We start from the raw sequence: 11,922 nt of genomic DNA on the forward strand, positions 1-11,922 counted from the left end.
TACCCAGTTTCCCAAATTCACACGACAGAGCTGTGAGCACCATTGCCTCTGGCCTGCTGCTTCATCCCAGAAGGGGGAGCCAAGTGGAAAAATCCCACGAACCTGCCCAGAGCTCGCTCATGTCCCCTCTACACTTCACCTTTTGTGCAATTTCTGTGCTGGGAATTTCATTAAAACCAGAGACTGGAAGTTTGTGTCACCTCGAACCAGGTTCACGCAGTGGGAGCGCATCCCCGAAGTTCCCCATTGGTCCCACTGCTACAACGGTACAGTCAATCAGAACTGACACACAAACCAAGCAGCACCTTTTGTTCTCCCGCTCCTGATGACTGCAAGACCAGAAATCTTCAATTCTTTTTCAAGGGGGAGTTTCAAGTTGAGCAACAAGCAGGAGGACACTCGAAAAGTTTCTGAAGAAGTCTCCCGACCCGAAAAGTCAGCTTTCCTGCTTGGCCTGCTGTGTTCATCCAGCTCTACACCTTGATATCTCGGATTCTCCAGCATCTGCAGTTCCTACTGTCTGTGAAACATTACCTATGCATTGCTCAGACGGTGGTGGGGAGATCCTGAACTGTGTGCTCCCATCCTGCTCTCAATCTCCTGTGCGGGACTGCCACCTCCTGGCAGAAAGGCCGCACTGCTGCCAGACCAGGCTGAAGTGGCAGTGGGACATATTGAAGAGCAGAAAAAAAGGGCAGTTGTGGGGAATTCCTCTCTTTGCCCCTCCCGCTCAAAGTGCGGTTTTCACGCGAACACAAAAACTGCTCGAATGAAAGGAAACAGACACAATGAGGCATCGAGAGACGGAGAGAAAGAGGAGAGAGAGAGAGGGAGAGAGAGGGGAGAGGAGAGAGAGGGAGAGACAGAAGGAGACAGAAACAGAGGGAAAAAGAGAACGAGATACACAAAGAGGGACAGCGAATAAAGGAAAGAGGAAAAGGGAGAAATAGGAGAAAGAGGGACTGAGAAAAAAAGAGGAAGGCAAGAGAGAGGGAGAAATAGAGAAAGAAGAGAAAACACAATTTCTTGAGATGGAGATATCACTTCAAGTCTTGTAGCTGTAACCAAGGGCAACACTGTGCTTACTGAGGGAGAAATAATTACAAAATACTAAGATTTTATTTTTAAAATACTTCAGCACTGAACCTCCTGCAAAAGAAAACAAACCAATTTGCTTTTAGACAACATGCGCATAGTCACAACTACTGTAACAAAACCAGTGTAAATAACAAAGCTCAAAACTTTATATCAGCCAGGGGGAGGGAAGAGGGAGAGATGGTGCGTGCATGTGTGTGAGTACAAAATAAAAATGCAAAAATTAACATTGCAATGAAGTGCTACACTCTCCCTGCTCCCACCCCTCAAAGTCACTCGAAAACAATTCCAGAAGGACTGAATCTGGAATCTAGGCTGGACTTCTGAATTACAAATGCAGTGTCTGTTAGTGCGTAATAGGTGGGTGTTTTTTTAATTGTTCAAGCTTTGCAGACAAATGTGACTCTTTGCACCCTATACTAGCAAAACAAAAAGCGCCCACACCCCTCCGTCTGCCCAGCACACCCCCCCACCCCCACTGACAGCCTTTCCCGAGACGGAGATACTGTTCTTCTGTGGAAAGCAGCCCAAAAACTCAGAGGGTCTGCCCCTACTTGGACTTGTTGCAGAGGCTCAGCTGGTATCACCTGAACCCTCTCTTCACCCCCAACCCTGCCCCCTGCCTCCTGCGCCCCCCCACACCCCATCCCCCATCCCCAGGCATTCTCCTGGGCATCCAGCACCCCTCACGCATCTCTGCAGTCAGCAAACGGGAGAGTCCTACGCGTAGTCCATCTGCTGGGAGCTGCAGCTTTTCTCCTGCCTCTCGGCGTTCTGCAATTGCTTGGGGTCGGGGCTTTCGGGCATCCGGGCACTGATGTAATCCTTCACCTTGATTTCCATGTTCCTCGCCTGGACCGCGGCTGCATGCAGCTTCTCCAGGAAGTCAGGCATGCCTACATGCAAAACAACAACAAAAAAAGGATTACTTGTGTCAGGATGGCACTGCCGTTTGTAGGAGCTTGTCAAGTACTAACTGGGTGCAATATTTTCGACACTCTAATGCATGCATTCGTAACTGTGAGACATCCCGCGGTCATCAAGTCAGTTTGGCACAGGAAGAGGCCAATCGCCCTATCTGACTCCATGCTAGCTCTCTGTGCAGCAACCCGGTATAGCCCACTCCTCCCCGCGGTCCTCAGAGTTTATTTTCCCTCAAGAACCCGGTCCTATTCCCCTTCGAAACCTTTCCACTCGGGGCAGGGACAAAAATAGGTCTCCCCCACAGCCCCTCACCTTTGGCCCCAAACCTCAAATCTGCGTCCGCCTCGTCCCTGCAGTGGTCATAATCCAGTGTGCCCCCTACCGATTCGCGCCCCCCTCCCCCACCCAGCTCAGAGGCAAACAGTCTCCAAGAAGGCACAAAACCTACGTCCCCTGCCTCTTGAAGACCCAGAGATAGACTGTGCCACCTCTAGCTGCCTTCTCCAAAAGGCACAGACAGACATTCAGAAGGGCCTCTGTTGCCGGATTAAGGCCCCGGCCCATAATTGTGCGATTGAGCTGACATCAGTGCTGCAGAGCTGAAGACTTATTGTTTCAGCATCAAACACACCCCGGTCACGTAAAGCACTGGGCTAGAGTGGGGAAACCTCCTCTCTGAAGAAAATGAGAGGCCGGAGTAGGCCGTTCAGCCCATCGAGGCAGCTTTGCCATTCGGTACTACCTTGTGTTTCAAGTGCACTTTCCTACTCCGTTCCCTGGGAGAACAACATTCTGTCCCTCCCAGTTCTAAACAGATTCAGCGACAGAGCATTTACAACCCTCTGGGTGACCAGAACTGGACACAGTGCTCCAGAAGAGTCAGTTGAGTTTGAGTTTGCGTCAGTTCGAGTACTTCAGATGGGTCAGTTTTTGTCCAATGTGTGCAGGAGGGTTTCCTGACACAGTATGTAGATAGGCCAACAAGAGGCGAGGCCACATTGGATTTGGTACTGGGTAATGAACCAGGCCAGGTGTTAGATTTGGACGTAGGTGAGCACTTTGGTGATGGTGACCCCAATTCGGTTATGTTTACTTTAGCGATGGAAAGGGATCGGTATATACCGCAGGGCAAGAGTTATAGCTGGGGGAAAGGCAATTATGAGGCGATTAGGCAAGATTTAGGATGCATAGGATGGAGAAGGAAACTGCAGGGGCTGGGCACAATTGAAATGTGGAGCTTGTTCAAGGAACAGCTACTGCGTATCCTTGATAAGTATGTACCTGTCAGGCAGGGAGGAAGTGGTCGAGCGAGGGAACCGTGGTTTACTAAAGAAGTTGAATTTCTTGTCAAGAGGAAGAAGGAGGCTTATGTAGAGATGAGGCGTGAAGGCTCAGTTAGGGCGCTTGAGAGTTACAAGTTAGCCAGGAAGGACCTAAAGAGAGAGCTAAGAAGAGCCAGGAGGGGACATGAGAAGTCTTTAGCAGGTAGGATCAAGGAAAACCCTAAAGCTTTCTATAGGTATGTCAGGAATAAAAGAATGACTAGAGTAAGATTAGGGCCGGTCAAGGACAGTAGTGGGAAGTTGTGCGTGGAGTCCGAAGAGATAGGAGAGGCGCTAAATGAATATTTTTCGTCAGTATTCACACAGGAAAAAGACAATGTAGTCGAGGAGAATACTGAGATACAGTCTATTAGACTAGACGGGATTGAGGTTCAAAAGGAGGAGGTGTTAGCAATTCTGGAAAGTGTGAAAATAGATAAGTCCCCTGGGCCGGATGGGATTTATCCTAGGATTCTCTGGGAAGCTAGGGAGGAGATTGCAGAACCTTTGGCTTTGATCTTTATGTTGTCATTGTCTACAGGAATAGTGCCAGAAGACTGGAGGATAGCAAATGTTGTCCCCTTGTTCAAGAAGGGGAGTAGAGACAACCCTGGTAATTATAGACCAGTGAGCCTTACTTCGGTTGTGGGTAAAGTGTTGGAAAAGATTATAAGAGATAGGATTTATAATCATCTAGAAAGGAATAATTTGATTGGGGATAGTCAACATGGTTTTGTGAAGGGTAGGTCGTGCCTCACAAACCTTATTGAGTTCTTCGAGAAGGTGACCAAACAGGTGGATGAGGGTAAAGCGGTTGATGTGGTGTATATGGATTTCAGTAAAGCGTTTGATAAGGTTCCCCACGGTAGGCTATTGCAGAAAATACGGAGGCGTGGGATTGAGGGTGATTTAGCGGTTTGGATCAGAAATGGGCTAACTGTAAGAAGACAGAGGGTGGTGGTTAATGGGAAATGTTCATCCTGGAGTTCAGTTACTAGTGGTGTACCACAAGGATCTGTTTTGGGGCCACTGCTGTTTGTCATTTTTATAAACGACCTGGATGAGGGCGTAGAAGGATGGGTTAGTAAATTTGCGGATGACACTAAAGTCGGTGGAGTTGTGGATAGTGCAGAAGGATGTTGCAGGTTACAGAGGGACATAGATAAGCTGCAGAGCTGGGCTGAGAGGTGGCAAATGGAGTTTAATGCGGAAAAGTGTGAGGTGATTCACTTTGGAAGGAGTAACAGGAATATAGAGTACTGGGCTAATGGTAAGATTCTTGGTAGTGTGGATGAGCAGAGAGATCTCCATGTGCATAGATCACTGAAAGTTGCCACCCAGGTTGATAGCGTTGTTAAGAAGGCGTACGGTGTGTTAGGTTTTATTGGTAGAGGGATTGAGTTTCGGAGCCATGAGGTCATGTTGCAGCTGTACAAAACTCTGGTGCAGCCGCACTTGGAGTATTGCGTACAGTTCTGGTCGCCGCATTATAGGAAGGATATTGAAGCATTGGAAAGGGTGCAGAGGAGATTTACCAGGATGTTGCCTGGTATGGAGGGAAGGTCTTATGAGGAAAGGCTGAGGGACTTGAGGTTGTTTTCGTTAGAGAGAAGAAGGTTAAGAGGTGACTTAATAGAGACATACAAGATGATCAGAGGATTAGATAGGGTGGACAGTGAGAGCCTTTTTCCTCGGATGGTGATGGCTAGCACGAGGGGACATAGCTTTAAATTGAGGGGTGATAGATATAGGACAGATGTCAGAGGTAGGTTCTTTACTCAGAGAGTAGTAAGGGTGTGGAATGCCCTGCCTGCAACAGTAGTAGACTCGCCAACTTTAAGGGCATTTAAATGGTCACTGGATAAACATATGGATGATAATGGAATAGTGTAGGTTAGATGGGCTTCAGATTGGTTTCACAGGTCGGTGCAACATCGAGGGCCGAAGGGCCTGTACTGCGCTGTAATGTTCTATGTTCTCGAAGAGGCCTCACTAACGTCCTGTACAACCTCAACATGATGTCCCAAATCCTATGCTCAAAGGTCTGAGCAATGAAGGCTAAACGCCTTCTTAACCACCCGGTCTTCGTGCGACGCAAATTTCAAAGATTTATATACCTGAACCCCCTCGCTCTCTCTTTTCTGCCCAAGGCCCTACTTTTAATTGTATAAGTCCTGCAATACCTCGGATTTATCCAAACTAAAAAATGATTCTTCTACTGCAACTCCCCTCTACCCAACTTTGTAAAGTAGGTAACATCACATTTACCTAACTGGCATATTGTACGTGGGCGTCGACTCTGGCTCATGCCCCAGGACACCCAAACCCCCGCTGAACAGCAACACTTTATTAAAAATCTCCCGGTTGAATTTCTGGCTGTGGTTCACTCCACTTTCAAGCCAATCCCAAGCTCCAAGCACCGCCGCCACCCCCCCAGGATCATTTCCCGGTTTGCGCGCTAGTCCATACTGGCACATGGCTAATGTACAACAAAGGACTGCACAGGCTGGAGATCAGAAATGCACCAAAAAAAAGGACAGAAATTGCTGGAGAAACTCAGCAGGTCTGGCAGCGAATGTGAAAGAGAGAGAGAAAAAGCAGAGATCCTGACTGTGGCAGAACAGACAGGATTCATATCCCGGTTTTCTGCGCAATACCTCCTCTCTGTTGGTACAGTGCCCATTGACCGCATTGGTTATTTTTGCTGGGGGGGGGGGGGTTGGGGGGGGAAGCTGGGATCCTGCTCAGCCCCCCTGCCCCCACCCCCTCAGAGGCAGCTCTCCACATGCAGTTGCGGGGGGGGGGGGGGAGGGGGTGGGGTGTGAATACTACTCACGCACGACCAATCAGTCAGCTTACCGCTGGACATCATCCAACTGATGCAGTAGCGAGGGAAAACGGTCTGGGGGTCATCGCTGTACGTGAGCAGGTAGTCAAAGCCATTCTGAAAGTCAAAGATCAATCAAAAGAGAGTGAACGCTGCCTCAGTCAAGTTACAAGCGGCCGAAACTCCCGACTGTAAATGCAGCTGTAACAAAATTACCGCACAGACAGAGACCCTTCAGCCCATCCCGTCAGTGCCGGCTCATTAAACCAGCCATATCCAACAGCTTGCCTTCAGCCTCGCGGCTCCCAGTGCTTCAGGGACGGACCCACTCTCCTTTCAAAAGGGATCTTACCAGTTTTTAAATCGATGCACCATAGAAAGCATCCTATCTGGATGCATCACAGCGTGGCTACTGCTCTGCCCAAGACTGTGAGAAATTACAGAGTCATGAACAAAGCCCAGTCCATCACGCAAACCATCCACTGACTCCATCAACACTTCCTGCTGCCTCAGGAAAGCAGCCAACATCATCAAAGCCCCCTTCCACCCCCCTTATACTCTCTTCCAGCCTCTTCTGTCAGGCAGAAGATGCAAAACTTTGAAAACACGTACCAATAGATTTAAGAACAGCTGCTTCCCCACTGTTATCAGAGTTTTGAATGGACCTCATATGTGAGATCTGATCTTTCTCTGTAACCTTCTCTGTAGCTGTAACATCTGTTCTATCACCCTGATGTAATTATGTAAGGGATGGTTTGCCTGGATAGCACGCAAAACAATACTTTTCACTCTATCTCAGTACATGACAATAATAAATCAAATCAAAAGGAGTTAAGAGTTCCTGCCTGAACACGAAACTGGGCAGCGAACTCCAGATACCCCCAGCCTCTGGGTCAAAGCCTCTCCTCGTGTCTTCTCGAATTCTTCTCCCAATCTCTCTAAATGTGTCAATGACCACTCCACTGGGGATAGAGACCTCCTCTGTCCACTCCATCCCTTGTGGTACTGCACCCCTCGATTAAGTCACCTCTGATCTCAGGAAAGCAGCGCGACCTCTCCCACCTTTCCTCAAAGCAGTTCTCAAACTCTGGCAACATTCCTGTCAATCTCCTCTGTCCTCTCCCTCCTGCAACAATTCTGTCCTTCCTATAACATGGGGACCAGGACTGGGGAAAAACCCCTGATCCATTAACTGTTCAGCCTCTACCTTCATTAAAAGCCTCTTACGTGGGAGTTTATCGAACGTTTTCTGCAAGTCCATGTAAACAACATCCACGGACAGGCCATTTCCCTGTCCACCCCAGCTTAGCCACCTCTTCAAACATTTTACTGAGCTCTGTCAGACATGACCTACCCACCATAAAACCATGCTGGCTCTCCTGATTAACTGAACATTTTCAAGGCGTTCTGTTTGATTTTAAACTCCCAACAATCTCCCCAATCACAGACGTTAGGCTAACTGGTCCGTAAATTCCCAGGCTTTCCCCTTCCACGCTTCTTAAAAAGCAGAGCGACACTCTCCAAACCAGAAGAATGACTCCTGTTTCTAGGGAATTCCGAAAAATTATAGTTAGGGTGTCTACGATATGAGCCCATTCACCCTTTAACAATTTCGAGTGGAAACCATCAGGCCCTTGGGGAACTGTCACTCTCCAATTCCACTAATTCTCCCATTCATTATGTTTTACTTCCATTAATTTTATTCCGCCACGATCCTCTAATAATTTCTTTGAACTTCCAGCAAGCTTTCGTCCTTTCCTACTCGACACACTGAGGCAAAGCAGTTGTTCCAACACGTCTGCCATTTCCACCGTGGTCAGTGACAATATTCTCACTTCCAGACTTTAGCAGGACAACACAGCTGTTTCTTATTGATTCTCATGTCCCTGGCAAGTTTCCTTTCATAATAGCTTTTAGCAGCTCTTATAAGCTGCTTTATGTTCCTTTGTATCTTTACAATTCAGCAGGATCTGTGCTTTTTTTAAGCATTTCTATAAGCCCTTTCTTTCAGTTTTATGCTGTCCCTGGCTGTTTTGCTTTTTGTGTGAAGTGCAGGGTATAAACTGGCTTGTATCGTGTAAAATATTCCTTTCAATGATCTCCACTGCCCTTCAGTTGTTTTACCTATTAGCAGATTTACTGTGGACTGTCTCTGTATCATCTCATTAAAGGCAGCCTTTCCTAAATCTAAAACTCTCAGAGCTGGGTCATGCTTTCCACTTTCAAACGCTACATTGAATTCGATAGTGTTGCGATTGCTGTCTGATCGATGTTCACGCACAATTAGGTTACTAATTAAATCCAGCCCGCTACTCCTTATTAAATCCGATATCGCTTGCCCCCTTGTTGCTGCGGGAAACGAGAGTGTGGAAATTCACTCCCTTTCTGATGGGTGCTTATCTGCCTTTCCCAACCTACATTCAAGTTAAAATCCCCCGTTAACACTACTCCAGCTTTGCTACACACTTGCCTCTGCAATATCTGCGTTTATATCAACTCGCACTTCGGAGCTGCTACCACAGAGTCTGTATGCAACAGCTATTAGCTTCAGATCCTTTACTGTTCCTCAGTCCCATCCATAAGGTCGCCACTGAATGCTTTCCCCTCATTATATCCTCCCTCACCACTGAAGCAATCTTGTTTCTAACCAATAAGGCTTCTCCATCTCCTCTTCTATTTTCCCTGTCCATCCTGTAAACCTTATAACCTGGTATATAGAGTTCCCAATCCCATCCATCTGGCAGCCAAGTCTCAGTAAATGGCTACTGTATCCACCTCCAATTTGAATTTGAGTCTACAGCTCATTTACTTTATTGCTTACATTCACGCTTTCTCATTCGGGGCATACACTATACACCATCCCTCAGCATTGACGCGCCATTCAACTGTTTAATTCTCTCTCTCTTCTGGTTTAATCAATACACTCGGTCTCTGTGCTGCATGACTCTTCGGCCCAACTTGTCCCTGCTGACCAAGTTTCCCAAACTAAGCTAGTCCCACCTGCCTGTGATAACACAGTGTGGAGCTGCAGGAACACAGCAGGCCAGGCAGCATTGGAGGAGTAGGAGTAGAAGAAGGGTCCCGACCCGAAACGTCAGCTTTCCTGTTCCGCTGTGTTCCTCCAACTCCACACTTGTGTTATCTCTGACTCCAGCACCTGCAATTCTTGCTATCTCCAAGTGAGTTATAACCTCACTTGCCTGTGCTTGGCCCAGATCCCTCTAAATCTTTCCTGTCCATGTACCTGCCTCAAATGACTTCTAAATATTGTCACTGTTCCAGCATCTACCGTGTCTTCCAGCAGTTTATTTGTATAGTATTGCCTTACCTAGAGCAGGATCCCTGATTAGTTCTTTCCTCTCTTAATTGATTCTGAAAACCATTTTGACCTCGGCCAAGCCCCCACCCCTATTTACTCGTTGAAAGCCCTGGTAACCTCTCTAGTCCTTCCGCTAGGACATCAGGTCTGGTGGCACCAATCCCAATGGTACAGTTCCCTCCTGTCCCAATGCTGATGCCAGTGCCCCAAGAAATGGAACTCCTCTTTCCTGCACCATGCACTTTCGTCTCTAATTTTCTTCTCGCTGTGCCTATTTGCGTGCGGCTCGGGCAATAATCTGGAGATTATAATTCTCCAGGTTCTGTTCATTAATTCCCAGAAAGGATCTCTTGCTTACCCTTGTCTATGTTATTGGTCCTAACAGGGACCATAATAACTGGATTCTCCTTCTCATCTCACCTCAGCCTTAAATGACACATAGCCTACATCCTTATGAACGCGACTCCTCCCGGTTCTGAGCTCCCTCCCACCCCAGTCATCGGGAACATCTTTCCTGTCTAGTCCCTGTTGGAATTTACTACGTTTCTATGAGACCCTGCCCCATTCTAAACTCTAAGGAATATAGTCCTAACTGATCCAGTCTCTCTTCACATGTCAGTCCCAGGAATCAGAATGGGAAACCTTCGCTGCACTCCCTCCATCGCCAGAACATCCTTCCTCAGATAAGGAGACGCAAGCCGCCTACACAATATTTCAGGGGTGTGGTCTCGCCCTGTCTAAATACAGCCAGACATCCCTGCTCCTGTAGTCAAATTCACTCTCTGCACAAACGCCAACATTGCACAATACTAAAACAGGCAAACTCTCGGCCAGCTACCACTTGTCTGCGCAGCCTTACCTCGTCGAACGACCGGTGCGGCTTGATCACCATCTGCGACTGGTAAGCGGTTACCCGCACATAGTTGGGGCTCTCTGGGACATCCGGGTGTTCGACAGCCCTGGGCACAGGGAATGACACATGAGGACAAACGCAGTGCAGAAGGAGACCCCAATCTCCCCCCCAATTAGCCCCTTCACTCCCCTTTGTCCGCAGAGTCAAAACAGATCCACCTAACCCCATCCCCCCGACAAGACAATTAGACGTAGACAGCCCAGCAGAGGGGTGAACAGCAAACAGAAAGGGTATCGGTCACATCCTCACCTTGACAGCAACACCATCAGATTGTGTTTTTGGTCCACGTGGTAGCGTCGGATGTACAGATAGTCTCTCGAGTAAAGGGGGTACTGATAACGGAGATAAACACAGGATTTAAAAAGCTCTCCCCAGACACTGCTGCTTTAAGTCCCTTTCCATTTACACCCACCATCAGAACCCAGGACAAGTGCTGCGTTTTCTCTCAGAGCGATCTTAATCACGCGCAGCAAGTCATATTTGACAGTGAGGCTTGTTGAATAATCTGAATCAGCAAAAACATCTGACAGGCACCCACCTTTTCCACGGTATATTTTACTCAAAGCTAATGTTTCTTTTGCTGATCTCAGGAATTTCAGCAGACTGCTCTGACATAATGTGAAGTAGCACCTCTCAACATTCTGGGGGTTACTATTCACCAGAAACTCAACCGGACTCACCACATAAACACAGCGGCTACAAGAGCAGGTCAGAGGCTGGGAATCCTGCAGCGAGTAACTCCCCTCCTGACTCCCCCCCAAAGCCTGTCCCACCATCAACAAGGCACAAGTCAGGAATGTGATGGGATACCCCCACTTGCCCCGGATGGAGGCAGCTCCAACAACACTCGAGAAGCTCGACACCATCCAGGGACAAAGCAGCCCCCCCCCTCGCATGGCCCCCCACCCACAAACAGCCCACTCCCCCCCCCACCACCGACGCTCAGTAACAGCAGTGTGTACCATCTACAAGATGCACTGCAGCAACTCACCGAGGCCCCTCAGACAGCACCTTCCAAACCCATGACCCACTTCCATCCAGAAGGACAAGGGGCAGCAGGTACATGGGAACACCACCCCCTGCAAGTTCACCCTCCGAGCCCCTCACCGTCCCCTACTTGGGAAATACATCGGCCGTTCCTTCAGCGTCGCTGGGTCAGAATCCTGGAACTCCCTCCCTGAGGGCACCGTGTGGGGGTCCCTACACCACATGGACTGCGGCGGCTCAACCCCACCTTCTCAAGGGGGGCAATTAGAGGACAGGGCAATGTCCACATCCATGAACGAATTTTAAAAAAAAGCAGCAAGACTGTGGGGTGGGGTGGGGGGATGGGTGGTTGTCACCACTGAGGGGGACTTTTCGTGTTGACCTGGAAAGTTAGCCTGATTTCGCTTTAGTGAGCTGAGTGTGAATGCCCGCTCAGGAACCTGCTGGCAGTACCAGCTGGAGAAGCAGACCACTGGGTGGGGGGGAACTGCTCACAGAGTTGTAGGCAAATCCGTCGGAGGGTGGGCACCCAGAG

At 48.6% G+C, this 11,922-nt stretch overlaps 1 protein-coding gene across 6 annotated transcripts in view; it reads right to left on the reverse strand.

The window, feature by feature from the left end:
• Positions 1 to 1,100: 1,100 nt before the first annotated feature.
• The window catches only part of stard7 (StAR-related lipid transfer (START) domain containing 7), a 49,869-nt gene continuing 39,047 nt past the window's right edge, over positions 1,101 to 11,922 (reverse strand). For all 6 annotated transcript variants that reach the window (XM_048618742.1, XM_048618743.1, XM_048618741.1 and 3 more), the window contains 4 exons: positions 10,650 to 10,739; positions 10,347 to 10,446; positions 6,201 to 6,285; positions 1,101 to 1,991 (listed from right to left, as the gene is read on the reverse strand). In XM_048618742.1, coding sequence (XP_048474699.1) covers positions 1,816 to 1,991; positions 6,201 to 6,285; positions 10,347 to 10,446; positions 10,650 to 10,739 — 451 coding nt within the window. In that variant the 3' untranslated portion in view covers positions 1,101 to 1,815. The remainder of the gene's footprint in view (positions 1,992 to 6,200; positions 6,286 to 10,346; positions 10,447 to 10,649; positions 10,740 to 11,922) is intronic.

This window comes from Rhincodon typus, chromosome 40 (assembly GCF_021869965.1).
Source record: "Rhincodon typus isolate 14 chromosome 40, sRhiTyp1.1, whole genome shotgun sequence".
In the NCBI taxonomy this organism is placed as follows: Eukaryota; Metazoa; Chordata; class Chondrichthyes; order Orectolobiformes; family Rhincodontidae; genus Rhincodon; species Rhincodon typus.